Source organism: Salvelinus fontinalis, chromosome 2 (genome assembly GCF_029448725.1).
Source record: "Salvelinus fontinalis isolate EN_2023a chromosome 2, ASM2944872v1, whole genome shotgun sequence".
Lineage (NCBI taxonomy): Eukaryota > Metazoa > Chordata > Actinopteri > Salmoniformes > Salmonidae > Salvelinus > Salvelinus fontinalis.
In genome coordinates this window covers 31767243-31786668 of record NC_074666.1, presented here as the reverse complement: position 1 = coordinate 31786668, position 19426 = coordinate 31767243, and the positions used below count along the sequence as shown (strand labels likewise).

At 42.8% G+C, this 19426-nt stretch overlaps 3 protein-coding genes across 6 annotated transcripts; 1 reads left to right on the top strand and 2 right to left on the bottom strand.

Moving 5' to 3' along the window:
• The first annotated feature begins 216 nt into the window (after positions 1-216).
• LOC129816725 (NLR family CARD domain-containing protein 3-like) lies at positions 217-8235 on the top strand. Of its 2 annotated transcripts, XM_055871547.1 has the most exons (5): positions 217-3938; positions 4055-4198; positions 4503-4580; positions 4814-4915; positions 5037-8235. In XM_055871547.1, the coding sequence occupies exon 5, from the start codon at positions 6739-6741 to the stop codon at positions 7927-7929; it is 1191 nt and encodes a 396-aa protein (XP_055727522.1). In that variant the 5' UTR covers positions 217-3938; positions 4055-4198; positions 4503-4580; positions 4814-4915; positions 5037-6738; the 3' UTR covers positions 7930-8235. The 2 variants fall into 2 exon arrangements, with proteins under 2 accessions (XP_055727522.1, XP_055727528.1); XM_055871553.1 differs by lacking the exons at positions 217-3938; positions 4055-4198; positions 4503-4580 and having other exon boundaries at positions 4587-4915.
• Positions 8236-8283: 48 nt separating this feature from the next.
• Positions 8284-10354, bottom strand: LOC129816744 (interleukin-18-binding protein-like). Of its 3 annotated transcripts, XM_055871587.1 has the most exons (5): positions 9921-10354; positions 9735-9779; positions 9590-9655; positions 9265-9388; positions 8284-9096 (listed from the first exon to the last, which is right to left on the bottom strand). In XM_055871587.1, the coding sequence occupies exons 1-5, from the start codon at positions 9943-9945 to the stop codon at positions 8892-8894; spliced, it is 465 nt and encodes a 154-aa protein (XP_055727562.1). In that variant the 5' UTR covers positions 9946-10354; the 3' UTR covers positions 8284-8891. The 3 variants fall into 3 exon arrangements, with proteins under 3 accessions (XP_055727562.1, XP_055727573.1, XP_055727552.1); XM_055871598.1 differs by lacking the exon at positions 9735-9779; XM_055871577.1 differs by lacking the exon at positions 9921-10354 and having other exon boundaries at positions 9735-9914.
• Positions 10355-10460: 106 nt separating this feature from the next.
• Positions 10461-18609, bottom strand: LOC129816740 (E3 ubiquitin ligase RNF121-like). Its single transcript, XM_055871564.1, has 9 exons — positions 18485-18609; positions 17543-17580; positions 15500-15641; positions 15066-15220; positions 13362-13469; positions 13047-13167; positions 12800-12933; positions 12100-12201; positions 10461-11342 (listed from the first exon to the last, which is right to left on the bottom strand). The coding sequence occupies exons 1-9, from the start codon at positions 18560-18562 to the stop codon at positions 11222-11224; spliced, it is 999 nt and encodes a 332-aa protein (XP_055727539.1). The 5' UTR covers positions 18563-18609; the 3' UTR covers positions 10461-11221.
• Between the last annotated feature and the right edge of the window lie 817 nt (positions 18610-19426).

The window sequence follows — 19426 nt, the reverse complement described above, 5'->3', positions numbered from 1 at the left end:
TCAGTTTGTCACTTTCACAAGGTTGACTTAATAGCATGTTCAACTACTTAAGACATTGACTCGAATATAGATTCTGCCTTTAGCTTTCGAGAAAATGCACAACTAATTAATATTTTTTCACTTTTCTCATTGACTTCTCAAACCCCAAACCCCGGCCTGGTCTGTTTCGCAAGCGTTCCCAGGAGTCTCGCGATGTTGCGTCTCTAGGTTTAGAAACGCTGTGGTCTAACCTTCGGTGGTCTCTTTAACTACGACCAGTAAGAACATGGAAATAGGAGCAGGGTTGCCATGTTGCGGTTATCCCGAAATTGGGCTACTTTGAAAACGATGCCGCGGGTGCAAACATTTGTCGCGGGTTGCTGGTTTTTGGCCTACTTAGCCAACTTATGCTTGATCCGAAAATGTGGTCGTAGGCGCTTATGGATAGTGTGCCGCAATTGCGCTCATTACCATACTCAGCCCAAATTTTGTAAAAGTGTGGAGGGCTCCCTATAGCTCTGCGTTGGCATGATTGGTTGACGGTAGGAGGGGTTCGGGAGGTCCTGTATGAAAACAAAGTGACTTTCTTAATTAACAACTTCCTTCACAATAGCTCTGCACTACTTTTAAGAGCAGGAGGTATGAATGCCCTGACTTCTACAGAGGCCGTGTCACCGTAAATGCTGCACGGCCAATGCAGACGGAAGATTGACCATGTAGCGCTTTTAAGTTGCTCCGCGGCCACCATGGCATTTCTCTTAAAATACATCTAAGTTATTCACTGTGACCTGCTGCTGCTGACTATCAGGCAGTGAGCAGGCTGTTACCGAGGGAGTGGTGGGAAGGGGGAGGGCCGGGAGTTTATGCGTGTGTCTTGAGAGAGTCCTGCAGCAGGCTCGGAGACAGAGCAGCCAGCGCACAAGTCGTGACAATTTGTATGTAGGCTATTTAACGTTATATTGTTCATTATGGAGACATATTACCAACCCTTTTTCTTTAAAACATATTAACGTGCTAGAACTGATATAAAGGCGACATAGCACTGGAAAACGACATTCCGCACACTAGAGCGCTTTAAGATACATTCGCTCAGAGGTAGCTTAATAAAGTACACTGCATTCTAATGTCGATTTGCCTATTGAAATAACAAGTCAATCTCGCAAATAGGCCATTTAGAACGGGTTGTACTCTTAAGGATCCGCCCCTTTTTTTCAATTTTCGCCTAAAATGACATCTGAAATGACACCAAAATCTGACTGCCTGTAGCTCAGGCCCTGAAGCAAGGATATGCATATTCTTGGTACCATTTGAAAGGAAACGTTTTTTCAGTTTGTGGAAATGTATAAGAAATGAAGGACAATATAACACAATAGATATGGTAAAAGATAATACAAAGAAAAAACCAACCGTTCTTTTGTATTTTTTTGTACCATCATTTTGAAATGCAAGAGAAAGGCCATAATGTATTATTCCAGCCCTGGTGCAATTTAGATTTTGGCCACTAGATGGCAGCAGTGTGTGTGCAAAGTTTAAGACTGATCCAATGAACCATTGTAATTCCGTTAAACATTTTGAATCAAGACTGCCCAAAGGTGCCTAATTTGTTTATTAATAACTTTTCCTGTTCACAATTGTGCACTTTCCTCAAACAATAGCACGGTATTCTTTCACCGTAATAGCTACTGTAAATTGGACAGTACAGATAGATTAACAAGAATTTAAGCTTTCTGCCAATATCAGATATGTCTATGTCCTGGGAAATGTTCTTGCTACTTACAACTTCATGCAAATCGCATTAGGCTACGTTAGCTCAACCGTCCCGTGGAAGGGACACACATGTTAATGGCACAAATTGCCAGAAAATAACTTAGTATTTGTTTTTTGAAGTGTTTCTTGTACAGAGATTGAGATTCTCTGTCCATCTTTCAAAACATGTATTTTTACTGTTCCAATTACATTGGTAACCCATTTATAATGTCAATAAGGCACCTCAGGAGTTTGTGGTAGGCCTATATGGCCAATATATAGTGCATTCATAATATTTTCAGACCTTGTCTTTTTCCACATTTTGATACATTACAGCCTTATTCAAAAATGTATTTTAAAAAATCCCTCATCAATCTACACACAATACCCCAAAATGACAAAGCAAAAACAGGTTTTTAGAAATGTTTGCAAATGTATATATTTTTTTAACTAAAATATATTTACATAAGTATTCAGACCCTTTACTCAGTACTTTGTTGAAGCATCTTTGGCAGCGATTACAGCCTTCAGTCTTCTTGGATATGACGCTACAAGCTTGGCACACCTGTATTTGGGGCGTTTCTCCCATTCTTCTCTGCAGGTCCTCTCAAGCTCTGTCAGGTTGGATGGGGAGCGTCACTGCACAACTATTATCAGGTCTCCAGATATGTTCGATCGGGTTCAATTCCGGGCTCTGGTTGGGCCACTCAAGGACATTCAGAGACTAGTCCAGAAGCCACTCCTTCATTGTCTTGGTCATTGTCCTGTTGGAAGGTGAACCTTCGCCCCAGTCTGGTCCTGAACGCTCTGAAGCAGGTTTTCATCAAGGATCTCTCTGTACTTTGCTCTGTTCATCCTTCCCTCGATCCTGACTAGTCTCTCAGTCCCTGGCGCTGAAAAACATCTCCACAGCATGATGCTGCCACCACCATGCTTCACCGTAGGGATGGTGCCAGGTTTCCTCCAGATGTTACGCTTGGCATTCAGGCCAAAGTGTTCAATCTTGGTTTTATCAGACCAGATAATCTTGTTTCTCATGGTCTAAGTCCTTTAGGTGCTGTCGCGCTTTTTACTGAGGAGTGGCTTCCGTCTGGCCATTCTACCATAAAGGCCTGATTGGTGGAGTGCTGCAGAGATGGTTGTCCTTCTGGAAGTTTCTCCCATCTCCACAGAGGAACTCTGGAGCCCTGTCAGAGTGACCATCGGGCTCTTGGTCACATCCCTGAGCAAGGCCCTTCTCCCCCGATTGCTCAGTTTTGCCAGGTGGCCAGCTCTAGGAAGAGTCTTGGTGGTTCCAACTTTCTTCCATTTAAGTATGATGGAGACCAGTGTGTTCTTGGGGACCTTCAAAGCTGCAGACATTTTTTGGTACCCTTCCCCAGATCTGTGTCTCGACACAATCCTGTCTCGGGGCTCAATTTCTTCGACCTCGTGGCTTGGTTTTTGCTCTGTAACGTAGCAAAATGTGGGGAAGGGGTCTGAATACTTTCCAAATGCACTGTACCACGGCTAAGGGCTGTGTCCTAAGAACAACACTTAGCCATGGTATATTGGCCATATACCACACCTCATCAGGCCTTGTTGCTTAATCATAGCAGTCAAAACAAGTTAACTCGACATCCATTGACGGAAAATTATCTGGCGAGTTAAGGGCAAATTATATTTTCTCTTGCAACATATTTTTAAGCTCACAATCATTACTATTTTGATGGAAAACAAAATTTTGCTTCTTAGCCTATGTCGTTATAAATTACTTTGATTTCCTTCTTAAAATGCTTGACAACCTAATGGAAAAAGGGTTCATCAAATAAATGTGGCAGCTCCTCTCTTGCTGCGAAAACAAAATGTTGGGCTAGTTTTCAGGCTTCGTGAGCGGGTTTTGATAGATCATTGGGCTAGAAATTTCAACTAGACCTGGCAACCCTAAGTAGGAGGTATCTTTGAAAGTGAACGTAACCTATTACAGTTTCGTCTTTGTCGGACCTAAATCTTTGTACGGCCTTGTCTCTAGTCTAGACAAATATGTAGAATTTGAACTGTGACATTTGAGTTATTATTTTTGTTCCTAGTGTTGTGTATTTTGAATTAATAAATATGATGTTTTAGTCAATTGAATCGGCTTAAGTGAGACAAAAAGTGCATTTAGTAGCAGAGTGGTTTCCAAACAAGCTCACCTGAAACAGAAAACGTCGGTATTTCTGAATTTCTTCATGGTAAGAGAGGCCTACTCACAAGTGGCAACAAGGCTGTCATTTACATGCATTTCATCTATCGTCAATATTTAACCTTCATCCACAGGTGTGTGTTTATTTTTTTATTACATCCACAGGTGTGTGCTGTCTGGCACTGGTCAAGTAGCCATTGACTTCAGACTTTGAACTGTGACCCTGAACCTGTACCCCTGAGGTTCTCCAGGATGGCAGGGTGAGGGGCTGACACGATGGAACATGATGGAGGGGACACAATATCAGATGTCAGTTTTCCATTTGGAGAGGGGGTGTCTGAATGAGGAAGAAATAGTATCTCTGTGTCTGATGAGGGAGAGGAGGCTTTCTATGTGCCTGAAAGGAGACCCTCCCTGGGCCTGGGCAATGGCCCGAGACCATGGTTCGAGACCCATGTACAGGGCGCATGTCACGTGTCAACAGTAATGTTTCCTATTTGTCCAAGTCTTGATCCTTTCACTATCCATCCTCAATCATTGATATTTGGTGTGTGTTTAGTAGGCATGATGTGAAAAGGGCTCGATTATTGTCCATGTGATGTTCTATGTACAGAGTCCAGCAGCAAAGAACAGAGTCTTACTCCAGCTGCTACTCTGTGGACAGTGATGACTGTGAGACCAGAACCAGGAAGTAAGAACAGCCCTCCATGTTTGATCAGTCACAGACAGGATGCAAACTATGTTCAAGTCTGTTTTTATAGTATAATTATGTATATGTTTATGTGAGTATTTGTTCCTGGGTTTAGTGGGAATATAATGTGGGTGTTTGTGGATGTATGTCCATTTGTTTACAAAACGGTCATATCTTTGTTTAGGCTCATGCGCCAGTATGTGTAGTAGTTTCATCTCCCACCACCTCTCCAGGTCTCAAAGTTTCCTGCAGTGGAACTTCCTCCAAGACCAGAGCTGATCAAAAACCCAGATGAGAAGAGGCACCCTGCCCTGACTGTAGACTTCACCTTCAAGGTGGGCTGATGTACTGTATGTTCAGCCACAAATGTCAACATGTTCCCAAAGTTGAGAGTTGAGTTGATGAGTTAGAGTATTGCTCTTTTCTCTTCTTTTTATTTAATTCTGTGGTTCCCAGGCCATCAGGAAGACAGTGGAGAAGCTGGGGAAGGATGATCTGAGGAAGTTTAAGATCACGCTGTGGAAGCGTTACCCAGAGTCGTTCAGTGCTCCTCCCCAGGGCATGGACATGGTGACTTGGTGGACAGGTTGCTGGAGTGTTATGACCTAGAGGTGGTCCTGCAGCTCACCAAGGCCCTGTCGAAGGACATGGGCCTCAAGCGCCTGACTGATTTCCTCAGGGACATTTACAAAAGAAGTATGCACATCTTCTTTATTTCATTTGATGAATGTAATATACACTGAGCAAAAATATCAACACAACATGTAAAGTGTTGGTGTTATGTTTCATAAGCTGAAATAAAAGATCCCAGAAATGTTCCATATGCAAAAAAAGCCTATTTCAAATATTTTACACAAATTGGTTTACATCCCTGTCAGTGAGCATTTTGCCTTAATCCATCCACCTGACAGGTGTGGCATATCAAGAAGCTGAATGAACAGCATGATCATTACACAGGTGCACTTTGTGCTGTGGACCATAAAAGGTACAACATAATGCCACAGATGTCTCAAGTTGAGGGAGTGGGCAATTAGCATGCTGACTGCAGAAATATCCACCAGAGCTGTTGCCAGATAATTTTAATGTTTATTTATTTACCATAAACCGCCTCCAACGTCATTTTGGAGAATTTGGCTGTAGGTCCAACCGGCCTCACAACCACAGACACCTTGTCCTGTGGGCGAGCAGTTTGTGGATGTCAACATTCTGAACAGAGTGCCCCATGGTGGCGGTGGGGTTGTGGTATGGTCAGGCATAAGCTACGGACAACGAACACAATTACATTTTATCGATGGCAATTTGAATGAGCAGAGATACCGTGATGAGACCCTGAACCCCATTGATTGTTGTGCCATTCATCCGCCGCCATCACCTCATGTTTGAGCATGATAATGCACGGCCCCATGTCATAAGGATCTGTACACAATTCCTGGAAGCTGAAAATGTCCCATGGAGAAAATGTCCCAGTTCTTTCATGGCCTGCATACTCACCAGACATGTCACCTATTGCGCATGTTTGGGATGCTCTGGATTGACATGTGTTCCAGTTCCCGCTAATATCCAGCAACTTCCCACAGCCATTGAAGAGGAGAGGGAAAACATTCCACAGGCCACAATCAACAGCCTGATCAGCTCTATGCAAAGGAGATGTGTCGCGCTGCATAAGGAAAATGGTGGTCACACCAGATACTGACTGGTTTTCTGATCCACGTCTCTACCTTTTTATTTAAGGTAGCTGTGACCAACAGATGCATGCATATCTGTATTTGAAATGGCCATTGAACAGGAGGAAATATACTAGATTGTGCCTTTGTCTCCTTTTCCCCTATTTTCTCTGTGCAGATGAGGTGCGTAATCAGCTGAGACGCACTCTGCTGAGGAAGTATAGCAGTATGCATGAGGGTTTTCCCAGCAGGGAGAGCATAAGGCCTTTGACAGTATCTTATATGATCTCTACATAACAGACAAAGGCAACGCTGGGCCTAATATCCAGCACGAGGTCAGAAACATTGAAAAGCTGTCCACCAATCGCAAGGAGAAGCTGATCACCTGCAGGCAAATATTTGACCCCAATGTGATCTATGAGAAGCATGTCAGGTCTATAGTCACCAACGGCATCGCCAGGGTGGGGAAGTCTGTGGCTGTGCAGAAGTTCATTATGGACTGGGCTGAGGACCGGAAGCACAAGCGTGTCTACTTCCTGTTCCCACTGCCCTTCAAAGAGCTCAACCTCATGCTGGATCTAAAGACCTGCCTCCTGGAGATCGTCCACGCCCTCTACCCTGAGACCAAGGTGCTGCCCAACTTCAAGTGCTGCGACGGCAAGGTCATGTTCGTCTGTGACGGGCTGGACGAGTATGCACGTCCCCTGGACTTTCACCGCACTGAGACTTGGTGTGATAGCACCGAGCTGGCCATGATGCATGTGGTGCTGACCAACCTGATCAGGGGCAACCTGCTCCCCTCCTCCCTCTGGATCATCTCCCGCCCACTCACCTACAGTCGGCTGCCCCTAGAAGCTGTGTACCAGGTGTTGGAGGTGCGCGACTTCACTGACGAACAGGAGTACTTCAGGAGGAGATTTGAGGACCCGGCGCAGGCCGATAAGGTGATCGCCCACCTGACCTCCTGCAAGACCCTCCACATCATGTGCCATCTGCCCATGTTCTGCTGGGTGGTGTGCGGACTGTTCCAGCGCACGTTCTGGGAGAAGGGGCCGGATATAGAGCTCGCCAAGGGGCTGACCCTGATGTACATCCACTTGCTCTTGGTGCACCTGCGTGTGCGTGGCGCCAGGGGCTCGGCCTCTCACACCCCAGAAGAGGAGAGGGACTTTCTGATGAAGCTGGGCAAGCTGGCCTTCACAATGCTTGAGAAGAACCAGATGGTCATTGGCAAGGCCACCTGGAAAGACTGTGGGGTGGAGGTCGCTGAGACTGTTACTAAGAGCGGCCTGTGCAATGAGTTCCTGATCGAGCAGTTTGTCATGTACCAGGAGAAGGTCCAGACCTTCATTCACCCCACCATCCAGGAATACCTGGCTGCCCTCTACGTGTTCCTCACCTGGAGGTGCACAGGGAAGAACATCCTGGAGCAGCCGCTGAAAAGCAAGTTCTCACTCATGTTCAAGAACCCCAGTCTGCTGGACATGCACCGCAGCGTCATAGAGAGGAGCCTGCAGAGCCCCGATGGAAACCTGGACGTCTACCTGCACTTCCTCCTGAGCATGGCCCAGAATGCCAATCAGGAGCAGCTGCAATGCTTCCTACCCAATAAGAGCAAGTGCTCGTCTGTCTCTGAGGAGAGCCTCCATCATCAAGAAGAAGATCAAAGAAAACCACCACCCTGAAAGGAACGCCAACCTGCAGTGCTGTCTAAAATTGCTAGGGGTTGGTGCTGAAGCTCCCAGCCACAGCCGCTCTAACTTTGTGAATAACCACTGACTGGTAATACTCTGATGACAGTATTTATAAAGACAAAGAGAGTTTTGTTAGGTTAAGGGAATTGGGGAAGAAACATATGAATACTTCAGGGTTGCTTTGTAACAAAAAAGTACTATCTGTGGATAAGTACAAATCTGTAATGTGAAAAGCAGCCACAAGGTGGCAGTATCAGTACACTATACTACTAAGAGAGGCAGTGAGGTCACCGGGCTACAGTGAGGGGTTGTCAAAATAAGAGTCAAAGGGATGTGTGAAACCAATTAAGCCATTGAAAATGTATATTTATAGGCCATTACACATGTATTGACTATACACAAAATATAACATTGTCATTATGATGCTTTACATAAATAGTGAGCTAATGTAAACGCACTCTTATCAATGCTTGGTATGTGTTTACAAGGTTTACACAAATGACATGATGAAATCTTATTTGCAATGGCTGCCTACTTCCAGGACATGTATGGTGTTGCTTTGTCATGATAAAACACAACTTAATCAATTTCTAACAGAGATGTGAAAGAATAACGGCAGATTAAGAGAAGTTCCCTTGAACTAAATCGTCTTTAACCTAGGTTACAGTTGTGAGAGTCAGTTCATTAAACAAATGTGTATGGTCACAATTTTAATGTATTCTTTTTCATCCATCCTTTCTTAGTCGTCAGTTTCTTTTGAGTCCTCAAGATTATTGCATTTAGATCCATACTTGACTATTGCCACTAGATAGAGCAATAGAAGGGCTTTTTGTCAGTAAGTGTTCATTGTCTTTTTCACTGAACTATGGATGATGCATGAGTGGACGAAGTCCATCCGTCATCTCATCTCTTGCTAGCGTGTTTTTCTTTGGTCCTTTTTCCTATGTCTTTTCTCATTGTTCTCTCCTCGGTTTGGTGTTGGGAGTGGGTGAAGGAGGGGGAAATATAGCCTTGTGATTGGTCATCAGTTTGACAGTCCTTTGGTCAAGCCCAGCCGGGCTGTTTATCACACAGGTAAAGGTGGACTTGAAGTCCTCTGCAGTCACGCTCTTAAACACCAGACTCCTCTGCAACACCCTGCCGTCCTCAGAAACTGATCTGAAACAAACACATTTATAACACTTAGCCAGCACTCCTTCCACATATTATATAGTACAAGAGCTGAACAGAACACTTTGCCTACTCTACGCGCGTAAGAGTCATGGTTTGGCATAGGTTTCAAAGCTTCCAATAATGTCTGCATGTGATGCAAACCCCAGTACTTACTCTTCTGTTTCTGATACTCTGCCATCAGCCACCTCTGGGAATGTGCCGTTGACCAGCCAGTAGACAAGGGCAAAGTCATCAGGAAGGCCTGGGTCTGCCTTACATTCAATAACCAACCGCTTTCCTGTGTATGACAAGCACATCCTGTTTGCCAAAAACTGGTCCTTATCTACACCAGAATATAAATATCAGACCATACACCCAGAACCCAAGTTCTAAATCACAGTGAAGACTAGGGGTTCTGTGATTATAAACACTTCAGAGTATCCATGGCCATGATTGATATTACCATTTTAATAAAAACTGAGATAGCAGAATTCCTTACCTAGAACAGCTACTATTTTGGACCTTATGGGCTGGATAATTCTGGGAGATGGCACCTCTGTGTTATCTAGACAATAACAATTGACATTAGAGACATTTTGAAATGTTGAAAAATCATGTAGGCAGGCAGATAGACAGACACACACCTGTAGAGACCTCTGAGGGCAGGACCCAGAAAAATCCCATGAAAGCTGTAGTGAAGAGAGCACACACCCTAAGCCATTGCGTAACAGGCACACAGACACATAGATACATATGAGGCAGAAAGTAATCATATACCCATAGTCAACATGCATCAGTGAAGGTGTGTGTGAGAATGTTAGATCGCTTACCTGTGAGAGAAATTGTTAACTTCATACTGGGCTTCTGTCTGACTGCTGTGAGATGGTCAACAAATGCTGGTTCTAACACTTCATGTACTTACTATATATACACAATCACTTCCTCTTCAACCACCCACCCTAAATAAACATGCACACTGGCACACAGAGGGAATTCCCTGTGCGTAAGTTATGCTTATTTATGGCAGACTCAATAGGGTGGCTTTTGACACAATCAAGTCATATTTATCATGCATCCTATATCTACAAAGCATAATATGACGTGTGATTCATTTAACACATGAACATGAATCATTTAACAAATGTGAAATACTGGGGTTGAATAGATTAATATTTTTTTAACATGCTGTATTTTCTCACAGAACTGACAACACAATATTTCAGTGGGCAACCCCAAATCCTGATTCAGTGGTTTCGGTCTGGTACGTTTCTTTCCCAGAAATAGACATACAGGAAGGTATATACAAAATGCCCCAGGTCATGAGCTATTCTAGTAAATCGGGTCTAAATTAAGTAAATGTCTATACCTGATCTTGGCTGTGTCACGTTTATTAACAGAACAAAAACATGACAAGAAAGTAAACACAACCGAAATGATCTAATGTTATTCACCTTCTTGCACACAGTGTCTTTTACAGTATCTGTTCCTGGAGAGCCACCTGGGCTGAATACAGACAGGAGAGGCCATCTGAGGGAGGTGTGAGGAGGGTATATTGGAGAAAGCAGTGCCCTTCTTAAAAATATGACTGTAGTAGGATAGGATACACTGTCGGAGACTAGTGCTCCTGAGGAACCAGAAACTCTCCCCCCAGCAGCCACATTCAACCAGGACCTTCACTAACAAAAGGCGCAGATTTAACACACAAAACGACTGTCACTCTGCAATGGTCCACTCATTCATCTGAGCAGTGTTAACCACTCATTGCCATAGAATCCAACAAATATCAACAAGAAAAGTTAAGACAAATTATTTTGGGAAAAAGCATCTCCATGAAAAAAACAGAGAACCATTTTACTAAGCTATGAAATGTACACTGCATTTGTTTTAGTTGTGACTGACTAAACAAAAATGAAACCGACATCTAAACCCAGATTACTTGTAAAATTCAAATAAATCTTAAATACAGATACTATGTGCCTATAAATCTATACAAATAGTACAGGTATAGACACAGTTTATAATAGATGTTCGTAGAGTCCATGGTGAGGCCTCCAAGTCTCCCTCAGTCAGACCAGTGCAGTATCTTCCATCTCCATACGGCTTGTGTGTCCCTCTCCTCCACTTTCCCAGATCACTCCAGGCCCAGGATATAGTTGATGCCTTGCACAAGTCCAATGATTACAGGTTGCCAAGCAACAAGGTAGCGGAGCCAGTCCAGGAGTTGTCCATACATGACATGTGGCTTCTCCCAGCTTCATATTATGGGTCAAGGAGATATAAACAAGTGACGACCCCACCCCCGAACGCTTACAAACCAATTCACATATCCAGTCTGTGATAACATATTGTGATATCTTTCAGGACCTTACTAGAATCAGGCTTGATAGTGGAGAATGGACAATAACATCTTCCAATAACTATATCCTACACTTTTTAAAACCATAGGAACATCTCTTCACCCTAGGGTGTTGTTTTAATTAAAAGTGTGTGAAATTAAATAGGTATGCTATGGTGTCAAGAAAGGCTTTGGGAGGTGTATTGAGTAGTTTCCCGTGGTAACGCGATGTGTCACCTCTAAAGCAGAAGAGGCGGCAGCTACTAATGTTGACAGTTTCTACAGCCGCTAACAGGAACTAGGTTATAACTCAATGTGTCTCCATGGAAACAAAGCCACCCTTCCCATAATGTCCTGTTCCAGTTTGTGTTCACATGTAAATGTAGGTCAAAGTTCCCATGAACAACATCAGCGTAAACTTCCTGCTTGTAACTTATACTGCAGCATTTATAGGTAACACAACCTATTCCCATCATGGACAAGCAGAGTGAAACTAACGACCTCTGTACTGTGTGACCCTCTGGACTGTGTGACCCCCTGTTGTGCTAACCAACAGAAATAATGAGTCACGATGACTGAGACAAATTGCAACATGAAAGCAAAAGACAGACACAATACAAAAGAGGAACATATTAGACATCAAACCCTCATGAGAGCAGAAGAGTAAAGGATACGGGTTACTGAACATTCTCTTCAGGTCCACCTTCTCTTTACAGTACGGGCATATCTGCTTCTTTCCCACGATGCACCATCCTCGTATGCAGAACTCATGGAATCTGAGGCAGAGAGAGTTAAGGAGCCAGGTAGAAGGTGGAGGGGTGGTGTTACATGTGTGTGCATTCAACCCTAAAAAAAACATGAGAATAACGGCAAAATATGGCCAAATGTGAAACTTTAGGTAAAATCTGGTCAAGTGCTGTAGGCAGAGCTCACTGCTTGTTAAAATACTGGACGTTTTTTTCCTACTTCCCTGTGGCACACTGTAATAACCATATCAGTAAGCTCAGACCAGTAAGCTATTCAAATATGATGTCCTCAATTTGAACATAGAAACCACAAATGCCATTAAACATGTGACAATTCACCTCATGGAAGACTAGTACAGGGTGGTCATCACAGGAGACGACATAGGGCACCATTATTATTAGAAACAGGAAGTGAGATGGGTACATGGTACAGTGTTACTGATGTTCCACAGTCAGATCTCATGCGCATGTTTGTTCAGTCAATTTCCCTTTTGTGTTTGTACACCACGTTTTCCATGACAGACTGACAGTTACAGCTTTTATGCAACAGACAAACCAGTTCTACCACAACATCACGCTCCAACATGCATATTTATCTAGAGAATATTTCTTAGATGATAAAGGATACACATGGTTGCAGGATAGTCTGTAAGTGTTCTCGATGATTCCCTCCTCGCTGACGTCGACCAGAATGGGCTGGCCACACACAGCGCAGATACTGTCAGAGAGGTGCTTGGTGGGCATTCCAGACGCACTGTAGTACTAGAGAAGACAGAGACAGACAGAGATACAATGTAATGTTGCTGGACAGATTCACAGCTTTTACAACAAATAATGTTATACAACTAGCAACTTGACAGGCCCTGGATACTTACCCCCACTGTCGATGCCATTACGTCTGCACACATTTCAGCAAAGTCCCTACCCAGGACACCATAGTACAGACCATAGAACAGCAAGGACACACCAAAATCCATTGCGTCCTCTGGCTTTATTCTGAAAATAAACATCAATATCAACATGATTAAAACGTTACAACTTCTCAAAGAAAGCTCCGGCGCCACTTCTATAAATCAAAATGTATTTAAAGGATTCTGAGATAAAATGACTAACTACACCAGGATGATCCTTGTTAACCACTGGTATTGTCCATAAATACACAATTGTTCCAAGAAATAACTAGAACTTACCTAAATATCAAGTTAATGCCAAACAGTGTAAACATGACGACAGAGTAGCCCACTATCCCTGTGGCATAGCTTATCTTGTAGAGGAGGAGGAACCATTTGTAGACCAGCCTGTCCACAAAAACAAATGAACATTCAAACATATTTCAGCTGAGGTGAATGTGAAGAAACATAGATCCGTTCTTTGACTAAAGTAGCACTTACTGCAAGACAGGTTGGGTTTGAGGCTTTTGACCTCTTACCATGACCATTTCATCATGCATCACCTAGGCATTCTGTATATTATGAGGTATCCAGACCTGCCAACCCTGTCCAACTTTTTAGAGTACTAGACACAATTGGCAAATTGGAGATTCAACTCGCGCGCATAGCCCTCGCCGAATTGGGGTTCTCTTTCCCCCGCACGATTTGTACCAAATCAAGTCTTCCAGGTTGAAATACTTTCTTGACAGCATTCCATTTACACATATGGTAAAAGTCACTAACATGATCTAATCACAAAGGGGCTTTATTCTTGGAGATTACATGTACAGTGTAGAATGGAGGTAATATTATTATAATGTTTTTCTTAGCACATGCCCCCAAGTTTAGTCTCTATAGTAGAGGAACGCTTGTCACCTCTCAAACAGGGCCAATCACTAGGGCCAGCTCAATCACTAGGGCCAGCTCAATCACTAGGGCCAGCTCAATCACTAGGGCCAGCTCAATCACTAGGGCCAGCTCAATCACTAGGGCCAGCTCAATCACTAGGGCCAGCTCAATCACTAGGGCCAGCTCAATCACTAGGGCCAGCTCACAAGTATTGGCTTTTTAGACATGGTTCCTAATTAACACTAAAAGCAAAATAATTTGAAAACATAAAAACAAAAACAAACGATTGCATCGACACAGACCGCAAACTGGCTACACAAAGCTTAAGTAGGCTACCTGAAAGAGAATCTGAACCTGTTCACTAGAAGAGTCCGGTGTTTCAGACGAGGTAAAGGTGCCTATTGGATTTCTTTGCAGCGCATACATCCTTTCAGATTTTAGAAATTGATCAAATCTCAAATCTAGTGGAAAGGCATTTTAGAAGCGTTTAACACTCATTCACTCTTCATCTTCTAAACTCCAGACTCCATTTAATGTCAAGATGTTTATATTTATTTTGGATTATACTTTTGTAATGCTTTTTGTGACGTGGATCATAATTACAGTTACAGTCTATCAGGTTGCGTGATCCTCATAATGTTACGTGGAAAATACAACGAACGGGACGCAGAATTAAATGTATATCTCACACGCACAAATGCGACCAGTTATTTTTCGTATTTGTATTTAATTTCTTTCACTAGCACATGTGATTAGTGTTTACCTTTCCACAACACAAAGTCGAACATGGATTTGTCCATGTGTTTACGTACAGTTGACAGTCGGCAAACTCAGCACCACAACAAACAGGAGGAGGGGCAGACACCGGGTAGCTACGTCGAATAATGTATTCATCTCCATATCCGTTGACACAAACCCCGTACATGTCTGTGTTACATTTACTCAGTGGATTCCAAAACGTAAAAAAAAAATAAGGCCCTTTTCATTTCTGCATACTTTTAACTCCGATCTCGTACATGAACAGAGAATTGCGTAGTTGGTACGCAAAATGCGTGCATGTTGGCAGGTCATATGGGTGTGTGTAGACACTACCTGGCCTTGTGTATGGGGCCTTACCTAGGCGTAGTGCACTCCAGTGGCTTACGTGTTGCCCGGTAGGTAACGTATGCAGTGACCACAGAGAAGATGAACCACGTGACAAGGAACCTCCACCAGTGAAGCTTGGTGGTGAAGTACAGAGGAACCACCCACATCTGGAACAGAGTCACCAGCTAGAAGAGAACACACATTTTAAAATACAGACGCACACAGACACTCATAGTTCAATTTGAGGCTGAATAACCCCAAGAACCAGACTGAAAACAGTTGAAGAAGCTGGTCTGTGGACATTTTGTCTGTACAGTACGTGAACTGTGATTTGTATGATTTGCCTGCAGGTGTGTGCAGGGCATGCTGTGTATTTCCTCTTCTGCACGCAAGTCAGTGTGTGTTTGTGTATCTGAGTGAGCATGACTGTGCAGTGTGTGGGAGATATTGTCTGTGTGTCTTACATTGTAGGACTTGGGGTGCCTCTGTTTCCATTGCACAAGGACCAGCTGGGCGATGACCAGGGTGACAATGAGGATCAGCACCATCTCAGCGTGCATGGCCTCATGGCCCTTGTGTTTTGCATGCATCCTGGCATGCTCCAACCTATGAAGACACACACACACACACATATACTACAATCAACCTAGTGCTCAGGCCTGGGTATCCAATATGATCAATCACTAAGTATCTGGATAGATTCTTATAATAGTTACATTCATACTAGTTTCCATTGGTAGAAAACATTGATACACTAAGGGCTCTACAGTATATCAATAATCAGACTGCATCAAAACAAGATAATGTTGAACCTGACTTAACTTTTGTGACGAACAGTTGAAGTCGGAAGTTTACATACACTTAGGTTGGAGTGATTAAAACTTGTTTCTCAACCACTCCACAAATTTCTTGTTAAACTATAGTTTTGGAAAATTGGTTAGGACATCTACTTTGTGCATGACAAGTAATTTTTCCAACAATTGTTTACAGACAGATTATTTCACTTATAACTCACTGTATCACAATTCCAGTGAGTCAGAAGTTTACATACACTAAGTTGACTTTGCCTTCAAACAGGTTGGAAAATTACAGAAAATTGTGTCATGGCTTTAGAAGCTTCTGATAGGCTAATTGACATAATTTGAGTCAATTGGAGGTGTACCTGTGGATGTATTTCAAGGCCTACCTTCAAACTCAGTGCCTTTTTGCTTGACATCATAGGGAAATCAAAAGAAATCAGCCAAGACCTCAGAAAAAGAATTGTAGACCACAAGTCTGGTTCATCCTTGGGAGCAATTTCCAAATGCCTGAAGGTACCACGCATTCATCTGTACAAACAATAGTACACAAGTATAAACACCATGGGACCACGCAGCCGTCATACCGCTTAGGAAGGAGACGCATTCTGTCTCCTAGAGATGAACGTACTTTGGTGCGAAATGTGCAAATCAATCCCAGAACAACACAAAGGGACCTTGAGAAGATGCTGGAGGAAACAGGTACAAAAGTATCCATATCCACAGTAAAACGAGTCCTATATCGACATAATCTGAAAGGCCTCTCAGCAAGGAAGAAGTCACTGCTCCAAAACCGCCATAAAAAAGCCAGACTACGGTTTACAACTGCACATGGGGACAAAGATCGTACTTTTTGGAGAAATGTCCTCTGGTCTGATGAAACAAAAATAGAACTGTTTGGCCATAATGACCACTGTTATGTTTGGAGGAAAAAGGGGGAGGCTTGCTACCCGAAGAACACCATCCCAACCACGAAGCACGGGGGTGGCAGAATCATGTTGTGGGGGTGCTTTGCTGCAGGAGGAACTGGTGCACTTCACAAAATAGATGGCATCATGAGGGAGGATAATGATGTGGATATATTGAAGTAACATCTCAAGACATCAGTCAGGAAGTTAAAGCTTGGTCGCAAATGGGTCTTCCAAATAGACAATGACCCCAAGCATACTTACAAAGTTGTGGCAAAATGGCTTAAGGGCAACAAAGTCACGGTATTGACGTGGCCATCGCAAACCCCTGACCTCAATCCTATAGAAAATGTGTGATGCAGAACTGAAAAAGCGTGTGCAAGAAAGGAGGCCTACAAACCTGACTCAGTTACACCAGCTCTGTCAGGAGGAATGGGCCAAAAATCACCCAACTTAATGTGGGAAGCTTGTTGAAGGCTACCCGAAACATTTGACCCAAGTTAAACAATTTAAAGGCAATGCTACCAAATACTAATTGAGTGTATGCAAACTTCTGACCCACTGGGAATGTAATGAATTAAATAAAAGCTGTAATAAAATCACTCTATTATTCTGACATTTCACATTCTTAAAATTAAGTGGTGATCCTAACTGACCTAAGACAATGAATTTTTACTAGGATTAAATGTCAGGAATTGTGAAAAACAGAGTTTAAATGTATTTGGCTAAGGTGTATGTAAGCTTCCGACTTCAACTGTAAATCTAATTTGCAGTCAGAATGAATCATTGTTAAGAGACTGACCTCCACTTCTCCTCCGGTGACAGATGGGACAAGTCGACCTAAAGTGAAAACAAACCAAACAGACATTCACAATTATTCCAAATGCTTCTAAATCAATTAGTAAGAAATCTACATATAAATACATTGACATAGAACCTCAATTAAACAGTGACAATATATCTACAAACTACAATTATTGCATCAAACATGTTCATTTTAAATCAGTCTGTATTCTGATCATGTGGGTTGGGAGGATGTTGGTAGTGGACAGACATGTGAATACTAAAAGGGAAGAACCCTGCTGGCCAACAAAGAGAATAGGCACGGTTTCTGTCCATTATAGCTAAATGGTGAGAACACTAGCCTTTGGTCCAAAACAGTTTTTAGAGAGCTCGAGCTACCAGGACAGAGGATGGATTATGCGTCAACTAGATGACCTTTGACTCTGTCTGCCACATCAGCAATTACATGGCGTGACATCTAAGGAGTACTAGTTACTGCTACATCATTGATGCTATTGCAATAGGAAACGGGTTGTCAAGCAAAGGCAGCAAATTGGGGGCAGCTAAACTAGAATGATCAATTTTGTTAGCTATCTGTGGCTATATAGCAACCTAGCTAAATAGTTAGCTAACGTTAGCTATCAGCTACCACGTACAAGACAAGGGCGTGATGATGATGGCCCTTGAAGTTGTACGTTTTTGTTTTAGCTGGCTGCACTATAATATACTTGGTTTCATAATACACCCAATAGAGAAATGCACTCAATGATATCCTACCTATCTAACTAAAAGGGAAGAGAACTGGGAAGTTAACTAGCAAAGCTAACATCGTGTGACGTTTACTAGCCGGTGCAAGAGGCAGGTCTTGTCCATATTGGCTGCAACGCAATGTGAGCACCTTACAAGTCACGCTATTCGTTGTTTTCGGATTCTACAACGGTAACACATGTGGTACCCTAACCTGATTTTGTTCATCGTGATGTCCGAGTCCATGATCGTGTTCTACACCATCAACCTCCACCTCAAACACCCCCGCCATCTTCGGGAGTGCTGTCAATTCCGAACGGATGCCATTTCCGGTTTGGAAAACATGAGGGCCAATCAAAACACTGCACGCGAGTTCTTTTCCGTTTGTAAACAGGTTAGACAAAGATTTTTTATAACTAACCCAAGATGAATGAATCATAGTGGGAATAAACGTGAATTGAGATGGGCAGAGCCAACCACAAACTAGTCAGATCCTATTGGCGTGTTCTAGCATTTGTTTGCCTATTTCCGTTAGGGAACTCTGAGAAGCGCGTGTGTGGAATAACCAGTGGTGTAAAGTACTTAACATCCCTGGTCATCATGCGTTGTTCGTAAATGATGTCTGCGTGTGACCCTGGCTATCCATACATTTTAAAAACAAGACAGTTGTGCCGTCTGGTTTGCTTAATATAAGGATTTTTAAAATTATTTGTACTTTTACTTTTGATACTTAAGTATATTTTAGTACCTACATTTACTTTTGATACTTAAGTATATTTAAAACCAAATACTTTTAGACTTTCACTAAAGGAGTATTTTAGTGGTTGACTTTTACTTGAGTCATTTTCTATTTAAGTATTTTTACTTTTACTCAAGTATGAGTATTGGGTACTTTTTCCACCACTGGGAATAACTCTATTCACCCTTGCACTCCTTGTAAAAATTGCCATTTTTTTAAACTGTAAAAGTCTACAAAATGCAGTCCATTCTGTTACAGATTCTAGTTTTGGAAACAGAAAACTGCATGGAGATCAAATCTTTCATCGATGAGAAAATGCAAAAATCCATCTCGCTTCATCTTCTTCAACTGCCGGCCACTGGGCTTCAGCTCATCACCATATTACCATATTTGGAAGTGACTGGAAACACCAACCGG

What these genes read in the sequence shown, in the direction of transcription:
- LOC129816744 (XM_055871577.1), bottom strand. Translation starts at nt 9,843, where the DNA reads ATGTATCTATGTGTCTGTGTGCCTGTTACGCAATGGCTTAGGGTGTGT. An exon ending in GCCCTCAGAGGTCTCTACAG is followed by an intron (nt 9,656 to 9,734) that starts GTGTGTGTCTGT and finishes GTTATTGTCTAG; the next exon opens with ATAACACAGAGGTGCCATCT. An exon ending in CAAAATAGTAGCTGTTCTAG is followed by an intron (nt 9,389 to 9,589) that starts GTAAGGAATTCT and finishes TGTCATACACAG; the next exon opens with GAAAGCGGTTGGTTATTGAA.
- LOC129816725 (XM_055871547.1), top strand. Translation starts at nt 6,739, where the DNA reads ATGGACTGGGCTGAGGACCGGAAGCACAAGCGTGTCTACTTCCTGTTC.
- LOC129816740 (XM_055871564.1), bottom strand. Translation starts at nt 18,562, where the DNA reads ATGGCGGGGGTGTTTGAGGTGGAGGTTGATGGTGTAGAACACGATCAT. An exon ending in CTGGAGTGCACTACGCCTAG is followed by an intron (nt 13,470 to 15,065) that starts GTAAGGCCCCAT and finishes TTTTGTGGACAG; the next exon opens with GCTGGTCTACAAATGGTTCC. An exon ending in AAGAGAATGTTCAGTAACCC is followed by an intron (nt 11,343 to 12,099) that starts GTATCCTTTACT and finishes CATAATATGAAG; the next exon opens with CTGGGAGAAGCCACATGTCA.